Source organism: Balaenoptera acutorostrata, chromosome 14 (assembly GCF_949987535.1).
Source record: "Balaenoptera acutorostrata chromosome 14, mBalAcu1.1, whole genome shotgun sequence".
In the NCBI taxonomy this organism is placed as follows: domain Eukaryota; kingdom Metazoa; phylum Chordata; class Mammalia; order Artiodactyla; family Balaenopteridae; genus Balaenoptera; species Balaenoptera acutorostrata.
Genome location: NC_080077.1, coordinates 44998081 through 45020481, shown reverse-complemented (window position 1 = coordinate 45020481; position 22401 = coordinate 44998081). Strand labels below are relative to the sequence as shown.

The 22401-nt window shown below is 37.7% G+C and overlaps 1 protein-coding gene across 1 annotated transcript in view; it reads right to left on the bottom strand.

Annotated features, from left to right (window-relative positions):
* The window catches only part of TRAPPC3L (trafficking protein particle complex subunit 3L), a 30765-nt gene extending 14028 nt beyond the window's left edge, over positions 1-16737 (bottom strand). Inside the window, 2 exon segments of the mRNA XM_057527635.1 lie at positions 13412-13509; positions 16696-16737. Coding sequence (XP_057383618.1) covers positions 13412-13509; positions 16696-16737 — 140 coding nt within the window.
* Positions 16738-22401: the final 5664 nt, after the last annotated feature.

The window sequence follows — 22401 nt, the reverse complement described above, 5'->3', positions numbered from 1 at the left end:
CTTAAAAAAATATTTGTTGTTTTAAGCCATCAGATTTGGGGGCACTATGAAGTAAGATAGCCTGAACACTAATATGTGAAAATCAGAATTTATTAAAAGAGAGAAATTAGAGGCAAATTGAATTTATACATAGATTTATACAAAAATTCTCCCTATGCATAGGTGTTTCCTTAATAATTTTTTCCTCTTGATTTCAGTAAGCAGTATATCCTCTATGGAATGATTTGATAGATGCTGAATATGTACCTCTCCAAACTAGCTCCACCAACGCCTGAAATTCATTTTTAATGATTTTTGGTTAAATTTGGTTTGAGAGGAACACACTGATGTGAGTTAATTCAGTTTAAAATAAATAACTGAGAGGAGAAACATACTATTATCATTAATACCTAGAAAAAAATGGCAGTAGAAGGTACAGGATAGGTTGGCCTTGAGTAAGCTAGAAACAGATTGGTCTTCTAGTCTTGTTCCTCAAAGTGTTGCCTTCAAATCACAGCATCAGTAAACGAGGGAGCTGTTAGAAGTGCAGAATCAGACCCCATCCTAGACCTGTTGAATCAAGCCTGCCGTTAAACGAGATCTTAGGTGATTCCTATGCAACTTAAATTTTAGAAGTGCTGGAGCGGTGGTTCTCAAACTTTAACGCATGCCAAAATCATCTGGAGGGCTTGTTAAAATGTAGATTGCTGAGCCCAAGTGTCTGATTTGGTAGGTTTGGGGTGAGAATTTGCATTTCTAACAAGTTCTCAGGTGATGCTGCTGCTGGTCTAGGGATCGCATCTTGAGAACAACTGCTCTAAAGCAGGGGTCCCCAACTACCTGTCCGTGGCTTGTTAGGAACCAGGCCACACAACAGGAGGCGAGCAGCGGGCAAGCGAGTGAAGCTTCATCTGCTGCTCTCCATCGCTCCCCATCACTCACATTACCGCCTGAAACATCCCCCGCAAACCCCGGTCTGTGGAAAAATTGTCTTCCACAAAACCAGTCCCTGGTGCCAATAAGGTTGGGGACCACTGCTCTAAAACACAAAGCAGGCCACGCCAAGGAAGGAAGTCTAGAAGAAATTCAGAATCTTGGGCCCCACCCCAGACCTACTGAATTAGACTTTATGCTGTTATCAACCTGAGAACATGGGGTAACTTTCCATGTATTTTCTATTTATTCAAGGTGACCTTTCATCCCTTAACGATATTTTAAAGTTTTCCTCACATAAGTTTTGCAAGCGTTGTGCATTTGTAGGTAACTTCTTTGCTGCTAGTCTAATGGTTTCTTTTTCCCGTGATATTTTCTAAGTGATGGTTATTTGAGTACATGAAAAAGCTATTACTTTATGCATATTAGTTTTATACCACTATACCTTACTGATTTTTAAATTATTTTATTCTTTGTAGAGCTTTTCAGAATTAGAAAATAACTATTTTGCAACCCCTAATGACATAATGGATCTGGACAACAAATAATGAATTCTGAACTACTAGGTAAAGGCGGGATGGGTGAGGAGCATGCAACTTGAAGCCACTCCTCTGTCTCAGCATCCCTAAAAATGGGACAACCACACATTATGTGACTCCTTATGTTATGCAGTGCAAGAGTAAGTACACAGTACCACTTGTGAAATATTGTTTCCTAAAATAACTAAATCTGACTCCAATCAAGATCTTACTCTTAGTTTATAGGAAATGTAGGTAAGAGAAAACAAGTTAATTAACACCATGGGGAAGCAACCAAGTAAATATAGACTATAGGACATGCTATCGGACGTATGACCCAGCTTTCCGTAGACCAATGGCATTAGAAAAAGGAGAATAAAAGACTTAAGAGACGTAATGACCAGAAACAACATGTGGGCCTTATATGTATCCTGTTTCAAACAACCACTGACACAGGATATCTTTGAGATATTTAGGGAAATATGAATGGGTATTAAATGGGTATTAGATAATTTCAAGGAATTATTCATTTTGATGTGTATGATAATAGCACATTGGTTTATGTTTTACCAGTTTGAGATGCACATTGAAATATTTATATGTGAATTACCAGAAGGTCTAGAGTTTTCTTTAAAATATTTCAGCACAAAAAAAGGGGGAGCTGATAGTTGAAACAGGATGGGCAAAATACTGATACTTATTGAAGCTGGATAGTAGGTACTTGGGACTTATTACATATTCTCTTTATATTTGTGTAGGTTTGAAATTTTTCATAATAGTTATATAATGAAATAAACTATGTGCTCACCTCAGTTATTTTTGCTGAAGTTTTGTCAATCAACTCCTGCTTGCCTGGAGTTTACCCTCCAGTATTATTCTCAGAAAAAGTTCTCAGGAATCCTATTCCCTGAATTTTTATATATTCAAGTTATTGGCCTATTCTATACTTGAAGGAGAGTTTAGCTGGTTCACACTTTCTCTACTTGAGTATATTTTAAGTGTTACTCCACTGTCTTTTGCATTGAATTCTGTTAAGGAAACATCTGATGCCACCCTAATTTATTACTAACATGATGTTTTTAACCTATATTCTCACAAAATTCTTTCTTCATCTTTAAAGTCCAAAAACAGTACCAAATATGCTTTCAGATAGGTCTTTTGGATCAATTTTCCCTGCTACAATTTATACTCTTTCATTATGGAGAAATATTTTCTCTTGTTTCAAGAAAATAGAGTTTGTGAGTTTCCCATTATTCTCCTTGTTGCTCTATATGATTTTTAAGAAACCTTATGGTTTTAGATTCAGAACTAAGCCACTGCTATGTTCCTATTGGAATCTCATTAATTTAATAATAATTTTAAAAAGCTAAGTTATCTTGTGGTCTTGATTCTTGTTTAACCCATTCCTACCCTCTCCTTCTCCTTTGCCCATTCATGCAACCAGAATACAGTCAATACTTGCAGCCCCTCACCTATGAGGTGAATAGCAAGGAGCAGTGGATATGTACATGAACCTTTTATATGGCAGCTGCAAGGATGAAGACTTTTCTCGTTTGTGTGGTTGCTGCCTTGATTGTTATCATGTATTCAACCAATCCCATCATTGCCCAAAGTTCCCAGGGGAACCTAGATTTCCCTGAGGAGCTGACACAAGGAAGGATCTGGCTCCAGTTCTAATCATTTACAGCAGTGGCTTCTGACTAAACCTAAATGAAGCCCCAAATGTGTACTGGGAAATAATGAGACTTTAGGAGAGGTAGAAGGGCAAGCTGAGCTACTGAGGCTGGACTTGAGCATGGAGCGTAACCCCAGAAGGAGGCCTGGGGTTACTTGTAGGCAAGGCAAGTGTCAGTGGCTTTGTACTTATACCTATTGGAGTAGGGTTTTGGTCAAGAGCATTAAGTTAGTTTAATCCCTTTTGGAGGTTGGAAGATTCTTTTTTTTTTTTAACTTAAAAAAAATTATATTTATTTATTTATTTTTGGCTGCACTGGGTCTTCGTTGCTGCGTGTGGGCTGTCTCTAGTTGCGGCGAGCGGGGGCTACTCTTCATTGTGGTGCGTGGGCTTCTCCTTGCGGTGGCTTTCTTGTTGTGAGTCTAGGCACGCGGGCTTCAGTAGTTGTGGCATGTGGGCTTCAGTAGTTGTGGCTTGCGGGCTCTAGAGCGCAGGCTCAGTAGTTGTGGCTCACGGGCTTAGTTGCTCTGCGGCATGTGGGATCTTCCTGGACCAGGGCTCAAACCCGTGTCCCCTGCAATGGCAGGTGGATTCTTAACCACTGCGCCACCAGGGAGCTCAGAAGATTCTTATTACAAACATAAAATGTCATATTTGAGTCTGGAAGAAAACTGCTTTTAGGTTGCTTCAAATAATATTTTCAAAGTTCAGTAGTTTGTTAGAATTGAGTTATGCCGAAAGGATACTTGCCCAGCTGTGAGAGAGATCATATTCTAAATTTTGCTATTCCATCGAAGAGGAAAGGCAGAATTAAAATTTATTAGCAAACTATTATGTGCTGGATACTTTACATAAGATTTATATTTAAAATTTCACAAGCACACTCGGAAGGATTATTGTTTCCATTTATTATGAATAACGCTAAATTTCAAAAAGGTTAAGTTTAAGCCACAGGTAAGAGATAGAGCTTAAATTTGGACCTGAATTAGTCTGATTCCTAACCTCCATCACATAAATGCTGCCTCATGTTGGTATATTCTCAAGTGTTCATTTAATATTTTGAAGCAAGTTTTCTCACTTGTAATATTAGAGTGTTGGATCAGAATTTCTTTCAATTCTGTCGTCCTAAATCTTAAGGCCAGTAGCACATGAATTCCCAGTCAGTTGGCTTCTTGATGTACTCCTGGCAATTGATGCCTATCTCCAAGTTTCTTGGCCTCCGTCTGGGTCCCTGGCCTCTTTCTCTTTCAGCACAGCTTTTCCACCTTGGGTTTCTAGATATTTGAGACAATTATGCTTTAACTATGCTTCTAGTTCTCTATATTTATGAGGTCAACTTCTCATTTTATTTCCTTAGGTAAAAATGACAATTGATAAAGAAGGAATTTTCAGCAAGGGAAAGTTCATAAAAGATTTAGAATAGTCCCCAAACGTTAACTTTTATACCTTTTAGAGCACATCTTTCTGTTTGTCTGTGTGAACAGCTCTCTCTTCACAGTTTCAAATTTCCTGACCCTACAGCTACACCAATGCCAGAGAAAAATCTTTAAACGTTTTAAATTGTATTGAAAACTGAGATTCAATTGGGAAAAATGAATTAATCAATTTACCTAATCACATTCTCTAGATCATTTCAAGGAATAGCATAAAGTAAGAAAAGTTATCAACTCAGGTGACTATTGAATAATTTTGCTTTAGAAAATACCTCAGAATATATGCATCCTTTGGCAGAATACATAACCTATAAAATGATTACTAGTTGCATTGTAACAACATTTTATTCTTAGATTTTAACATAAAAGGATGTGCTTCTGCAATAATAATAATTGCTGATGATATCAACAGATCAAGATGATTCTCCCAGGAGTTTTGTTGGTATTTGTGCCATGAGAGGAAACACGAGGGATAGTGCTTTTAAAACGCTTGCTTCCTTAAACAATTGGCTAACTATGAGTGAGTTTCACTGACCCTATATAGGAAGTAAAGTGGTTAGAGAAATATGCAGACAAATACAGAGTTACAGACTGGTGTCTGATCAATATCCATCTTCTTTGGAGTGAAGGTCCTGGGAGACAAAACTTCTCTCCCTACCTCCTCTGCGAGAGATAAGCTAGTTATCCCAACCACTGGTGGGCTTTGTTTTAATCGAGACTATCCTTGATTACATCTCTCTAATGTTTTCCACTTTTTTTCCAATGACATTTTATTTTATTTGAAACACTTAAAGGAGACAAAATGAGTGGTAACTCTGGAAGAATTTGGACTGAGGGACGGGATGGGTAGCAGTCATCACATGCCACCTTGCCTCTGCAGTGATCACCCTAGAGCACCAAGGAACGCAGTTTGAAAACCCCTGCTCTAGGGCACTGGATGCCCATTAAGATCACCTGGGGAGCATTAAAAAAGTTCTGATGCCTGAGTCTTATTCCCAGAGAGTGTGAGTTAATTGGTCAAAATTAGGGCCTGTGCATCAGGATTTTGGGGGGAAAGTTCCAAGAGATTCTATGGCGGAGTCAGGATTGATAACCATTACCCTGGAGCCTCACTGAGAGGTCAGAGCAAGTCTGGACAAGATCTTACTTCTGACACAAACTAAGAGTCACACCAAGCAGGGCTGACCAAGAGCGTGGCTGGCCTTCCATGTGTCTCTGAGTGTGGCTGGCCTTCCCCATGTGTTTCTGAATGTTTAGGCTCAGATAAAGGTTGCTTGAACCTTGGGGGTTTTGTTTCCCAGAGTATTTCCTCAACTGTTTTCATCTCCCGGTAAGGAATTTCATTGTAAATAGTTACATTAATGAAACGTTCCCCATGCGATTGCTATTTTCAATCCACACACTTAGGTTTGTTTCATAAGTCAGTCTCTCATGAGTTTCTTCCAAATAAGTTAAGCAATAGGAATAAAAACAAGAATCTCCAATGGAAACTTAGGACAGCCTAGATTTTCATGGGCTGAGATATCTGGAAGAATGAAAACTTCCTTCTGGAACATCTTTGGTAATAGTGCTAAGGAGACAAGATGCCTAGAGAAAGCCAGTTTGCTTGTGAGACTGGATCATGAACAGGAGTGGAAGATGGACATTCATAAGTAAGGGGAGATAACTTGCAGAATTTACTGAGAATTGAGCCTTAGGAGATACTTTTCTGTGACTAAAAGAAAAATAATGTTACACAAATGTAGTCACAATAAAAGTTTAAGCGTAATTTTCCTGCAGATGCCTTGCCTTCATATTGGGAATCTGCCCTAAGTAATTGATGCAGTCTTCTGGGTTAGACCTAATCAGTCTGCAGAATCCACAGAACTTGTGGTTATGCACACAAGCTTGTCCACAAATGAAAACTTCCTACGCTTTTCTTCTTTCTCCTCTCCCAGAGGTACAAAGGGGAACAGAGCAAGTGTGTGGGTGTTTATATAAGGCAGTTCTTGCTTACTCAGAGGGGACAATTAAGCCTAAATGGTTATGTTTGTTTAAACAAATTTCTTATTTTTAATAATTCCTCCGCCATATTTCTGGACCAAATGGTAAGAATTTTCAAAATATTTTGTGTGTTCCTTTTGCTGTTAATATTCACCATTTTTAAATATTGAGAATTTTATGACTATAAAGGGTTTTTCTTTCCGTTTAATTTTTTCCACTCCTGTCTTCCTTGCTCAAAAATGTTACTAAGGAGGAAAATGGCCTGACATTCAGCTAACTGTGAGGCCATCCTTCTCTGGAATGCTGTGTGGTGCTGTGCTGTGCTGTGACTTCTATGGAATTCAATCCCTGTTTACCAAGGGCTCCCACTTATTTTAATATCATATGTTGGAAAAAGTAAAGTAATTCAATAGACCTCTACCACTAAATTGTGAGTTAGCCTTTGAAAAATAGTAAGTAATAGCAAAGAAAGATGTTCTATTTAGGCTTAATCTGATTAGCCTCCATTGCTTGGTGGAGGGATGAAAGGAAGCAGTAACCCTAGGAAGGGGTTGGGAATTAGGCACACACGGTGCATTAACCCTGGGACCCACCTCTGCCTGCGCTGTGCTAAGAACTGCCCTCTGACCTGGTCTCCAGTCCACCCTGTTGGTTGTGAATCTGACCCTCCAGGGCTGCCCAGACTCTTGTGATGAGTGACCGAGTCTGTCACTTGGCTTCTTCCCACCCTTCAGCTCCCTGCATGAGTCACAGGTAAGGAATGCCTGGCTCCCGAATGCAACGTAGACTCTGAGGACCTCAGTTTCCCACTTCAATCTTTTGGGTGGGGTTAGGGGCCCATGACATCATGGCTAAATACTCAATCTTCTATTTACAAGTTATTCTAGTGTAAAACAGTGGCAAGATACCTAAATGTTTTAGGATTGGGGAATCTTTGCGACAGAGTCACAATTCCTGGCTGTCTGATGGAGGTGAAATTAGTGGTAGCCACACAGCACCCTCTCCCCCTTCCCACGCTACACTGTTGGGATTCCTGGCAGGTTATCTTTGAGTTGCCTGACGTGGATAGATTTGAGCTGAGTGGAAGTTGGCCTCCAGTAGTATGTGTGTGGGGAGCACATGTTCCAGAAGAAGGAAGGCTGAGCCGGGGCATGTTATCCTCTGGCGATGCTGACCACTAGGCAGAGGCAATGACATGCTCCCAGCCCTGATACGGTAAAAGCAAAATACATCACGGCAAAATACAGTCCTCCACATCAGTGAGAGATTTCAACAAAGGGCAGGCATTGCCTAGCACTAAAAATGTTCCAAGTCTCCCTCTATTTTATGCCATTCAGGCTGCGTTTCTTCGTCTATCCCTTTAAGTAAGTTGTGTGTAAAAGGAAGGGGTATGTGTCTGTCTATGTGTGTCTGCGTGTTGGGTGGGAGGGTGGTGTGGGAATGGAGGTAACTTTAAAATTGAGATTTAAATTTTCATCCTGGTAAAAGAAAGAAAAAAAAAAAAAACGTTCAAAGCACAGAAAAAAGCCTCTCCATTTTGTGCACAGAATTATGATGTCAACATAATCCTGCGTGTTGTGCCTGGTACTGGGTGCGTTCCATTTAGGCTTATACTCAGAATTGTGAAATATGGTAATTTTCAGGGAAAGTACATCTTTTAAAAATGTACATTGTTTAGAAAATGAAAGAAGCCAAATATCGGGGGGAAAAAAGGAGAGAAAGTAAAATACAGAAGCATAAGGAACAAAACTGTTTGTTTTGTTTTTAAGAGAAAAAATATATCCTAAGATATGCTGATGTCTCTGACTTGAATGGCCTGGTTCAAGATCACTTCACCTGGGCAGTTTTTCTATTCACATAAAAAATCAGGTCATCTCTGGTAACATTCTCTGAAAAAACACAGACTGCCAAGAGAAAGGACTGCAAGGGATTTAGAAAAAGAGAAACAAAAGCAAAAGCCCCATAGGATTAGAGAACCAGAACTTTTATGATTGGTTCCTTTATAAGAAATTCAAAAGAAAAACCTAATACTATCTACTGTAGTCCAACATCATTTTTCTTAGGAGAACTTGGTTGTGTCCCTTCCACCAAAGCATCCCTCTGAGTTTGCTGTTCTAAGAAACATCTGCCCCACTCTTGCTAATGGTCTAAAATATTTACTTTCAACTAACAATGTGGTTTCACTTGGACTGCCTCATGGGGGAAGTATTTTTTTTTTGGTGAAAGGTTTGCTTACTTGATTATTATCTCCAAAATGCATAACAATGACAATTCCCTACTTCGATACCTTATAGTTAGCATGCTAAATGGAGCCTGCAACACTATTCTATACAGGCCTTCTAGCTTCTGGAACAAAGGAAAACAAACACCAGCATCAGTAAGATGAATAAAGTGAGCAGAGCATTCATAGGTAAAGGAAGACTCATAAATTACTGCTACTAATTTCCTAGACAGGAAGAACAAGGTCTTTGCCAATTACTTTTCCCCACTTGGGGAAAACCCAGGATGTTTTTCATAACCAAATGCCCTTCCTGAGGGGTTCCCTACTATGGCCATGCTTTGTGTCTCATTACCCTGTTGTTTTGGCCACAGATAATGGACAAGGATGGGCATTTGAGAATCCGGACTGTCAGTGCATAGTTTGGCTATAGGCCTGGAAGTGGCTTAGCATGGAAACTCTACCCAGCAGAGGGCTAGTGATTGGCTGCACAGGCTAGAGACTCTTTTTGGGACTTTGAATGTGAGACACACAGAGAGAGTCACAGTTTGGATGATTGGGCAGAAGACAAAAAATGCCTGGGGAGAAGAGAGTAAGCAGAAACCAAGAGGCAGCAGAATCACTGAGATGGAGAGAAGATATAGAAGAATAGAATGATATTAGTAGGTAGCTGCAAGAACATAATAACCAGAGAGTAGTTGAGTCACCAAAATGGCAGAAGACTGAAGTAGGGAACCATAAATGTCTGCTACTGAGACGACAAGACAGACTGAATTTCTGTTCTTCCATGAGGCCTAGCTGTCGTGTCCCAGAATATCCTCACAATAAACCCCTATTACCTGACAACCCAAATGCCAGCAACATAAAGAAGCCTACTTAACACAATTTGGCTCCATGATGAGTTTTAGGATACATTTCAAATATTTTCCACAATAAATGGGAATGATTTATTTAAATGATCATTTTTGTCTCCAGCATCTCCTGATAATAAAACTGACCATAAGTATGTTTGGAAAGCATGAGATATATTTTTGTGTAACTAAAGAGATGTTTTTTAGATCTTAGACCAGAGAAAGGTACAATTGTATTTTCTATTTGCCCTTATAATAAACTGGAAGAGATATGAGCCCATTAAGTAAGTTAAGTGAAATATAATTTCTAGTGATTTGATTACCTCTTTAATGTTTGCATTTTGTAATCACAATTGACATCAATGTAGCAAGAATGAATCTTGTCCCGAAACTTTCTACACTCATATAAATCATGGAAAAAATAAACGTTTCTATAAAATTATCAAGATGAGTTTACTGTCTATTCTTTAATGACAGTCAGTTATTTTCCTGTCCAGGATCCTATTGTAATTCAAATCTTGTTATTGTGAGCAACCAGACATTTTTGGAGCATTGAATTTTCACCGTAGTAAATATTGCTTGAACTAAGGGGGCTTTTGCCGGTAGTGAGAGTTAGGGTAAGAGGGGGAAGGAAGGGGCTTCCCTGGTGGCGCAGTGGTTGAAAATCTGCCTGCCAATGCAGGGGACACGGGTTCGAGCCCTGGTCTGGGAAGATCCCACATGCCGCGGAGCAACTAGGCCCGTGAGCCACAACGACTGAGCCTGCGCGTCTGGAGCCTGTGCTCTGCAATAAGAGAGGCCGCGATAGTGAGAGGCCCGCGCACCGCGATGAAGAGTGGCCCCCGCTTGCCACAACTAGAGAAAGCCCTCGCACAGAAACGAAGACCCAACACAGCCATAAATAAATTAAATAAAATAAATCAAAAAAAAAAAAAAGAGGGGAAGGAATAGGAAAGAGTCTTTAATTTGGAGATGAATGTGGCCCACTGCCCTCTTCTGGACAGAATAGGAGGAGCAACAGTGTGTAGATGTGTGAAAAAAAAAATCTTCAACTATTTTGTAAATTCACTTCTATATTTAATGAATGTCTACAATGTGCTGGTTTGCCATGGCGTGGTGGGCCAAACCCCAAGAATGTCTGAAATTTCCCTTCCTTTGGAAAAGCTTACAGACGTGATGGGGAAATGAATTTCCCAGAAATGAACCATAACTTCACTGGATAATCTAAGAAAGTATCAAGTCAAATTTTATGTCTATTAACATAACTCAAGAAAACTTCATATTATTTTCATTCTTTGTAAAACATTTTTGCTCTAGTTGGATGGAGAATAGGAATATATACAAAAGAAGCTGGCCAGCAGCAAGTTCTTAGAAGATCAACAGGCACAAAATACAGTAAAACTGTGTGTCACATACTGATTAAAACATTAAACTAAAAGGCAGATTTATACTGCTCTATTTTCATAATAAAGATGTTCTCAGTAAAGTTGATCATGAGTTCCCTTACCTTTCCAAGGTTTCAACTTATACTATTCAAAGGAAAAGATCTCATTTTTGCTTTCCAGAATTTCTAACAAGCACAATATATGGAGTTCCAATTTTTCAACCTAAGGATCAGAATTTCAAGTTTTATAAGTCTGTTTCTATTTTTTATATATTTTATATCATATTTTTCTCTTTCTAAAAATTTCATCTTACTGTGACAACACCAATGATGTGATGTTTTTACTGAAAAATCATAAATTCCCTCTATACCTCTCAGAACAACCATCATAATGACATTGACCTGACAGTAAAAAGCTTTCCCAGCTTTGATGAACAGAGTTTGCACCAGGCCAAGTATTTGTAAACACTATCAGTAACTAGAAGGCCCGGATGCTCTAAGGGGGGCTTTGGAAGCTACAATCAGCACACTCATCTATTTATGATCTAGTTCTGTGTCCAGAGTTTAGCTAGGGAAAGCAATACCTGAAAATCAGGAGAACTACAGCTGGAAGAGGTCTCACCTGACAGATGCGGAAAACGAGGTTTGGACAGGCTAAATGACTTGCTCAGGGTCACACAGTGGGAATGTGGATGAGCAGGATATGTACTCATATTTAATCTCCATTACATTGGACTTGGTTAGACCATCGCTCTGAATCTGATGAGGATCAGAGCTCCTCATGTTTAACTCATAACAGCAACATCATAATATTTCTTGTCAAGCCTATCCTTTACGATTATCTTGATTTAAATGATCAAGTTTATCTCTGATTAGCTTCTCCTAATAATAAAACTTTTATCGTAAATGTGTTTGGAAACCATGAAATATATTTTTGTGTAACTAAGGAGCTTTCTTTTAGACTTTAGACCGGAGAGAAGTACAACTTTATTTTCGGCTTGCTCTTATAATAAACACAGGGATATATGCCTGTTAAGTTAAACCCTCTAATATTTCATTACTACAAGTAAAATTAACTATGGTAACTCTACTGTAAATTCCACATTTTCATTTTTCTCAGAATGATGATCATAATAGGAGAAAATCTTCAAAGCTATATTTTATATTTTATTTTTTTATTGAAGTATAGTTGATTTACAATGTTGTGTTAGTTTCCAGTGTACAGCAAAGTGATTCAGTTGTGTGTGTGTGTATATATATATATATATATATATATATATATATGTTTATTCTATTCAAAGGTATATTTTAAAGAAACAGTTAATTTTTGGAAAAAGCACTAGAATAAAGTCAGAAGAATTAAATTCTAAGCTGGCTTTTTTTTTCTCTGAAAACCATAAATTTTTAAAATTGAAGTATAGTTGACTTACAATACTGTATTTGTTTTAGGTGTATAACACAGTGATTTGATATTTTTATAGATTACACACCATACAAAGTTATTAAAAATATTGTCTATATTCCTTGTGCTGCACATTACATCCCTGTTACTTGTTTATTTTATAACTGGTAGTTTGTACCTCTTAATCCCCTTCAACTATTTCACCCCTCCTCCCATCCCTGCTCTGGCAACCACTAGTTTGTTCTCTGTATCTGTGAGTCTGTTTCTGTATTTTTATGTCTGTTCATTTGTTTTGCTTTTTAGATTCCACGTATAAGTAAAGTCATACAGTCTTTGTCTTTCTCTGTCTGACTTATCTCACTTAGCATAATACCCCCTAGGTCCATCCCTGTTATTGCAAATGGCAAGATTTTGTTCTTTTTTTAAATAGCTGAGTAGTATTCCATTATATATATATGTGTGTTCCACATCTTCTTTATCCATTCATCTATTAAGGGGCACTTAGATTGCTTCCATAGCTTGACTATTGTAAACAGTGCTGCAATGAACATAGGGGTGCATATATCTTTTCTTTAATTAGTGTTTTTGTTTTCTTCAAGTAAATACCCAGGAGTGGAATTGCTGGATCCTATGATAGTTCTACTTTTAATTTTTTTTTTTTAGGAATCTCCATACTGTTTTCCATAGTAGCTGTACCAATTTACATCCCCACGAAAAGTTAAACTGGCTTTTCTTACTATGTGGTTGTGGTGACATCATCTAAGTCTTAATTACAGCATCAGTAAAATGAGGCTAATGACAGATGCCCTTTTTACTTCACAAGTAAAAGAAAATGTTGCATGATTGATATTCATGGAATAAATGTCCCTTCCTATTATTTTATGCTTTATAGCAACCTGAATGGCAATTGTCAGAAATAACGTTCAGCTCTAGATGCGATTTGTTGAAATAGAAGAAGAGCTGGTATAATGGAGCAAGAGAAGTCAAAAGAGGAAGACCAACTACATTCCACAAGAATGAAAGACTTCTACTCACATTGTATCTAATTATTTATTCACATCTTCATCTTTTTCATAATCCTTACAGAGTTGGGCAACCAGAACTCCATAGGTGAGGACAAAGAGATCTTTGTTCTGGGGAAAAAAGGATAGTTTTATGTTACAGGCAAAGTTACGAACAATATATTACTCTTTCTTTTCACAAAATTTTCCAGTTGGAAGCAGCCTTTGAGATCATCTGTTCATTTCTTCCACCCCACCCCTACCCCCATAAAAACTGCAACAATTTTCACTTTTGAGAACAAATTGTACCCATATTTGGATACAATGCTGGGTGAAAAGAGCTGTGAAATAAATTTCTTAACATGAGAACGTCTTTCTGTGCATTTGCTTATATTATCTAACTTCCAATGTGTTTTCATGGAGGAAGTTTTTTTAAATACTAATTGATAATATAAATTCTTATTGCTCTAGAATGGCCTTTGCCATATGCTGACCATGTTTGCAGTTGGAAGGAATAATTGAGTGAGACTCCTCACGAGTCTGCACAATCCCTAATGGGTTCCAGGTCTGCCAAGGAGACCATCAGGCTGAACCCAACCAATTTGTGAGTTTTTTTCTTTATACCTAGAGAAAAAGGAGAATTTGCACTTTCCTTATAGATCTCCAAAATATGTACTGTTTTTCAGAGTAAATTAAAAATGAAAAACAAAACTGAGGATAACTTGGGTTTAGTTTATCAAAGATGTGTTGAAAGTATGGAAAAAAGAAAACGCAAAACTCAATCAATCCCTTTTAAAAAGTCTCTCTGCTTTGCATCTGCTATTGAGTACGAAGAAAGAGGATATTGGAGATAATTTGTTCCAATTCTCTGCCTTACAGAGGAGGGAAGGAGGCCTCAGGAGGAATGAGCGACTTGCCCAACTAGCCAGCAATGGGCAGAGCCAGGGTGGAGTCTGAGACTGCAGGCGGGATAGGGAGGGTGGGAGGGAGACGCAAGAGGGAGGGGATATGGGGATCTATGTATACATATAGCTGATTCACTTCATTATACAGCAGAAACTAACACAACACTGTAAAGCAACTATACTCCAATAAAGATGTTAAAAAAAAAAAAAAAGAAAGAACTGGTTGGGGTAGGGGTGAATGGGAGAGGGAGGTAGGAAGGGGTACCACTGTTGAACATAATCTTATTTTGTGCAGAATCTTGTATTTTCATGAAAGGTCAAATACGGATTCCAGGTTAGAAGAGGTGCCTTTACCTCCATGCCCAGGTATCTTGTGTAGCATAACGTGGAGAGAAAGATAAGGCCTGATAATATGTATTCAATTGTTTATTCTTAAATCATGGGCAGAAATGGCTCAGAAAACCAATAAAATAGTTTATTCAACAAAGTGGCTTCTATGAAATGCTGTATAATTTTGATCCAAATACTTCCAAAATTGGCCCAATACCATGAATGTCCATTCCCTTATGTATAGGTTTATTTCATGACAAATATGTTTCTTTAATTGGGTAGAATATTTATTGTAACTAAATACATTTTAAATAAAAAGAATCTAAATAGTATATGGCACATGTGGACATAATTTATGTTGAAAAGATAAATCAAAATGTCATAAATGTATGTAGAATATACATTAAATACATTAACATTACATTAAGAACACTAATGTACACAATTCAGGTATAAGAAAATAATGAGTACGTTAATATTTCTATTAGGAAACCAGGGATGTAAAGCAAGTGATTTAAACAAAAATGTTGTTAAACAAATCACTGAAGGGCCATCATGTATTCAGTTTTAATTCTGTTCTTATTTAAATCTTCTAAGAACCTAATCATAAATCACAAGAATAAGAACTGCCTATAAATTACACATGAAGTATCGCCTAACATATAACAAGCCACAGCAGAAGATAAATTACTGTTGTATGCCAATACCACAGCAAAAGAATAAGCAAAGGTGAAGGGGGGGGGAGAGAGAAATGAATGAATGTGGTTGTTACCACTAGCAGTAAAACAGAAGAATTTGAAAAAAGAGAGAAAAGGAGCTAAAATTAGACCTACTTATATGCTGTAGCTTCAACATTGTGCCCATTTATAATTAAGGCTAAACTGAAAAAATGGCATTTCCTTTTCTTTCCTCTCTCCCTCTCTCTGGTGGGTGGGTACTAACTATAATTTACTTCCAGCTGAGTTTCAAGCTCAATGCCCATAAAGGCCAGTGTTCTTCATTTTGCTTCATGGCCAAAGGCTGTATCTTGAAGTACATGTCCAGTAGGGTCTCAAATTGATCACAAGAGAGATCAACATAAATTTGACTTCACAATTTTAAAAACAGTAAAAAGCAATCATTTCATATATGAAAAATAGAACACCATTAATTATTTCAGGAGGTTTTGGATATATCAGGATAAAAATGTGTTTTAACTGATACATAAATCAAGTGATTTAGGTGCAATATTAATCACATATAATATTTTTTTTTAGCATTTTAGAGCCCCACAAAAAAAGAAATAAAGTTCCAGAATGCCAGAAGGGGCATCTGCCGGCGCTCCCAACTGGGGTGTGCGTGGGTTAGTCATACAATTCTAAGTATCCACTCCTGAAATTACTTAGTTGTATGCAATGCCCATCAGTCTACTGAAATAATTAACAGAGCTTTAAACTGGTGAGTTTTCACATCTGTAACTTCTGAATGCCTCTAAACTATAATAAAAGAGTATTAAAGGACAATGTTTATCCAATCTATCCTCAAATTAGTCTTAAAAATAACTCTGAACTTGGAATATACAGAAAAGATAATAGCACACACCAAATCACAATAATAATCACTTACATTTAAGTCTAGAAAATATGTTTTCAAAGGCAATCTTTTAATACTGAGTTTTTGATGACCTATTCCTACTTAATTTAATATATAATCACCTATTTTGTATACATTTTGTTTCCTATTTCATGAAGTATGCAATACAACAAATTGCAAGTAGGAAATACAAAGAATTGCTTACTCTTTTCACATTTTCTGTTAGAGACAAAAGAAAAATTTGACACTTTTGTAGATCTAATTAGTCAGAAAAGAAGACCTTAAAATATGTATAAAGAATCGATTATTCTCTCACAGTATGGAAGAGATCATTGTAACTATTCCCAGAAGTGTCATTTATGATTCTCTCCACTAAACACTTCCTTGCTCCACTGAAAAAGTCTACTTAATAGCATCCCCTTGCAAAATAATTCAGAAATCCCTCAAGAAAACAATTTCTCTGAAGTAGAAAAAAAATCTCTTTGAGAATATGTTTATAAAAAGATCTTACTATTTTATGGTATTCTGGTCTTCCGTGTGCAGGACGAGACATTTTGCCTGGCAGGTGAAGAAAGTGTATCAATCTTTGTCCTTTTGTGTTGTTTTTGCAAGTTCCTCCTTGCTCTGAGACACGGGTGCTACTTCTGCACTACTGCTTTTGCTCTCTGCTGAGCTGAAGAGGAAAAGAATTGTAAATACGACTGTCTTATAGCCATGTACATTGCCAACGATCAAATACTGCTTCACTTGTGGGGATGAGTTGTAATCTAAAGGCATAAAAGCTGATAGTGAAAAGTCAGACCAGAAGCACCAGCTACTGAAAATTCTTCTGCCCAAGAGAATATGAGTGGTGTTTTGCTCTCATGCCAAGGCATTGTTTTAAAATCACAAACAGAAAGCTTCACAATCCAAGACAAATCTAAATGTTAGTGTTATTCAGTCTTTGTATTGATTGTTGTGTGAATTCGAGACAGGATCAGCAATCTATAGGCACTAAATCCTGGATTCAAGGTATCATGTTATCCCCCAAATAACAGGTATCACAGATACCCATCTTGTGTGATTACAAAATTCAAATATATCTGGTAACTTTTTTTCTTCATAAGTAGCAATTTTAAGGTATGATAGAATTTGGTTGGTAATATTTTCTTACAAAACTGTTGCTCAAAACGCATGTTCTTCAGTTTAATAATGTATAATGATTCTGTCAGAGAAAGCAAACCCTTAGTTTTCTTTTGAAAGTACCTGAGATGTTAGCTATTGAAGGCTGTCTTTATTTATGCAGAAGTATAAATACATCACGTTAAAACAAGAAACCTTCTCATCGTGACAACTGCAGGGCTCAGAGGATCAAAACTATTCCAGAAATAGAAGCATAAAACTCAATTTGAGAAAGTAGTTTCCTATTTCTTACAGCTTGAGTCATTTAGCCTATGTGTTCTGGAAAATTCTTGCTCTAAAGTGACAGACTACTGACTACTTTGAAGAAGAGTGTGGTGTAGTTCAAAGAGCCTAGGAGGATTTGGTAGGCTCAGGCTCAGCTGCATTTCTACCATTTACTGGCCGAGTCACCTTGGACAAGCCATTATATTGCTCTTTGCCATTGAAAATGGCAATAATAATATCCACCCCACAGAATAATTGTGAGTATCAGAGATAATGTGTGCTATAAAACACATTATAATGTACTATATAAACACAAATTACTATAGATGATTTTTGTACTGAATATACTGAATGGAATTCTACAATATTTAAGACATTTCCATTAGTGCCTATGTGACTAATTATCAGGAAAATCAGTGTTACTGGCTTGGGGGGGCTTTTCAGCAGCAGATTAATAACACCTTACGTTTATACAAACTTTACAGTTTACAACATGTTTTTCATTTTCTTTATCTCATTTTAATTCAACTACAACCTGTGAAGTAGTCAGTACTGTAATCATGACCATTTTAAAGGATAGGAATCTAAAAGTCAGAGGTTAAGAAATTTGTTCAAGGTTAGCTGGATAGTAGACAACAAAGAGTGATTTGGGCTCAATTTGCTGACTGCGAATCAAGAATGTTATTTTTTCTACTGCACACACTCTAATTATGTTAGAGCAAAGTATTTTAGAGGTAGATTCACAAAAGCTAATCAGGTATGCTGACAGCATGTTGCTGTGCCCAATCTGGGGGCAATTCTTGGTTCTGGATCAGACATCCAGAGAACAACAGATAAGGCCTGTGTACTCGGTGGGAGGGGTATGATGATACAGGAATCGATTTCACTGAACTCTAATGCTATGGTGACATCAGGGCCGCTATGGGAATTCAGGACATCATGGGTTCATTAGAAAAAGCCAGCCCTTCCTCCAGACGGATGGATCTCCCCCCTTTCCACACCCCGGCAGCCAGGACCACAGCGCTTAAGGAAGGAGCCCCTGCCAGGTGCTTCCATGCAAAACCACAGCCTGCACAAGCCTGTGCTTGTGCATAAATAAATAAATAAAATAAAATTTTATAAAATAAATAAATAAAATAAATAAATAAATAAATAAAATTTAAAAAAATAATAAAAATAAGATAAAATAAAAATAAAAAATGTGAAAATTGTAGTCACATCAAACTTTAAAAAAATTTTTTAAATTAATTAATTAATTAATTTATTTTTGGCTGTGTTGGATCTTCGTTTCTGTGAGAGGGCTTTCTCTAGTTGCGGCGAGCGGGGGCCACTCTTCATCGCGGTGCGCTGGCCTCTCACTATCGCGGCCTCTCTTGTTGTGGAGCAGAGGCTCCAGACGTGCAGGCTCAGTAGTTGTGGCTCACGGGCCCAGTTGCTCCGCGACATGTGAGATCCTCCCAGACCAGGGCTCGAATCCGTGTCCCCTGCATCGGCAGGCAGACTCTCAACCACTGCGCCACCAGCGAAGCCCTGTAGTCACATCAAACTTTGAATCCTAGTTTTGTTACCTAGTAGCTATGCAGAAATTAATATCTTTGAGAGCCATTTTGTTATCTGTGCATAGTAGTTACCTCAGAGCTACTGTGATGATATATGTGACAATTAAATGTGATAATATAAGCTAAGTACTCAGCACAGTGCCTTTCATAAAACAAGTGGTAATAAATGTTACTGTCACCCTCCCTCTTTGCATTCCATGTCTTCTACCATTATTTTCCCTGTCTCTAATTTCTGTTGTTAAAAATTTCTACCTCTATATAATATCCAGCAACTTTTCACTGCTTCTTCCTCTTTCTTCAAGCTTAAATATCTGACCTTTTGGGAATCAGGATAAAAAGCCCTTTCTAAAGTGTTAACATGTAAGGGAGAAGCCCATGCAAGAAGGTCTTGAGTCATCGTGGCGTAACCAAGGAAAGATGACATATTGTATCCTCACTGGTGTCATAAATGTTATTTGTAGCGCCTCCATACCAGAAGTATTTTTACAGCTATGATATAGAAAGTTTATCCTAGAAAGTTTCCCCTGTGTTCCACTACGATGACACCTTCGGCACCTTTCCATTATCAAATTGCACCTTTGCACTCATAATCCGTATTAGAAAGCAAGACTGCAACCTATATTTGTATATCCGTTATCTAGAACTCTAAAAGGGAAGACCTACCTACCTTTTCACCTCTAATATTTGACAGTTTTCTATTTTATTTTGATTATTTCTGATATATACAGTGTCTCATGCCTGATTTTTGCCACATTCACTTAAACAACTGGTTCATTGGCCAAAATAAGCAAAGCGAGGGTTTTTCTTTATCATTTAAACCAAAATAGTGGCTGCTTATTGGACAATGGACCAACTGCCAAAAGTCAAGCTGACTTTCAGGATTCACTTTCAAGGAGACCGGAGAATTTGACTATCTAAAAAACAATCACTCACTTGGTAATCTACTTTTACACAGTCATGGAAGAGTCTATTTTGTGTGAAATTATGGGTCCCTCAAACTTAACAGAAACAAATAAAAAATGAGTTCTAAGAAGACTATCCTTTTTTAACCAATAGGAGACACATAGTATGGTAGTTTGCTAGGACAGGAGACCTGTTCCTTCCTCTCCACTATTCACTGGGCAAGTTGGTTAGTCTCTCTGGGACTCAGTTGTTGCATCTGTAAAGTAGGGACGATGATACCTGCTGGAGGGGAAGGAACTGAACCAAATGAATTCTTGAGGTCCCTTCTAAATCTAATAAGATGTTTATGTTTATATATATACAGATGAATGAGTATACAATCTTCCGGAGTGCTAGTAGCTCAGGTTGTTTTTATTGGAAGGAAAATATCACTGAGTTTGATTCTGAGCTTTCTCTACAGACATTCGCTGGCATTCCACATTTAAAAGAATGTTTGTGTACTGATTTTTTCAAGTGGCCAAGGAGAGTCATTCCACTTTGTCATCTAATTCAATATACAGTTCTGATATGACATTACAAGAGGGATCTTTAAAAAATAGAAGTAAGTATGGAAGTAGGGTCTTTGTCTGCTGTGATATGAGCTGTGTAATTATGAAAGGCCCCTTCCACTTTGTTCTCTACCGTCTTCTCCAGCTCCAAATTCTATGGCCCTATTTATCTGAGAATCTTTGAAGTTCCTCTGTATTGGGACACACTAGTTAAATCAACATTTTATATCATGATCAGAATTATTTTATTAGTTTTCAGGGAGTATACTCTGATATATAGAATAATATACAGAAATTAGAAAACATACTTTTCAGTAAGATTTTTCTGTCAGCAAAGTCAGAGTGTATGAAGTTAAAGCATTATATTATCAGAAAGAATAGTTGTTCATATACTGACACCAGGAAACTTTCTTTCCACTATATTCTAGAAGCGCTTTCTATACCAAACTCTTTCAGAGTATTACATACAGTTTATCTTTTGAACCACTTAATCATGACCTATCACTGTAGTTTTCTATCAAAAGACTAAGTATTTTTTGGCTCCTCTGCATGGCTTCAAAGGGCTTTATAGCATCTATATGAATACTTAAAGGGTGGTATACAACCTTGAGTTTTATTGTATATTATCTATTTCAAATTAAATTGCCAAGTTTTTTTGGTTTTGTCCAGCATATTCTTCTGTTCCATAGCCAGTTAGATGAAATGTTTCCATTAAGAACATTGTACTTCCTCCCCTTTATGCTTAATGGATTTATGTAATTTTAAAACATATGATTAAAATCAATTATGTGCTAATACTACCTTATATTTTGCTACCAAATGGTTTTGGAACCTACATCAAATGCTGTGGCTTGGCATAAATACAGACTTGGTCATTTCTTAACTTCATCAGCTCCCCCATCTGCCTGCCACAATCCAAGTTGCCTCCTTCCCAGAAGACAAATACAATCCCAATGTTTAGACATGTTTTACTCAGCTTTCTAAATGTTCTCCAAAGCTGAGTTGCAGAATCATACTTATACTCATCATCTTCTTTGTCTTCTTTCTGTTCTCAGTCTCCAATTCCATTAAAAAAATTATAATGCATGATTGTAATAAGAAACAACAATGTGATTTTTTAAATTTATTTATTTATTTATTTTTGGCTGTGTTGGGTCTTCGTTTCTGTGCGAGGGCTTTCTCTAACTGCGGCAAGCGGGGGCCACTCTTCATCGCGGTGCGCAGGCCTCTCACTGTCGCGGCCTCTCTTGTTGCGGAGCACAGGCTCCAGACGCGCAGGCTCAGTAATTGTGGCTCACGGGCCTAGTTGCTCCGCGGCATGTGGGATCTTCCCAGACCAGGGCTCGAACCCGTGTCCCCTGAATTAGCAGGCAGATTCTCAGCCACTGTGCCTCCAGGGAAGCCCCAGCAATGTGATTTTAAAAAGTGTTTTCTTGCATTCTGTTTGTAGCGCAAAGGGAAATCACATTAACCTTAAAACTTTGAAATATTACGGCCAACCAAAGACCTTCTAAATGCGAGACTCAGCAGCTATTTGCTACCTCAAAATATATAGTTTAGAGATACAATTTTAGCTTCTAAAAAAATCTACCAAAATTTGGCACTGGTCATTAAAGAATAGATGTTGGCAGGCTGTCCTCAGAGTAGACAGCTACACAATTGGCTCCCTGAGCTGTGGGGCACACATTTATAAATGTGACCTCTGGACCAAGGAGCAAAGATGGTACTTCCAGAGAGACAAATTACGTTATTCCCGACCCAAATTATTCCTCTGTGCTAACCAAATACAATGAAACTCTAATCTCAGTACACCAGAACTTC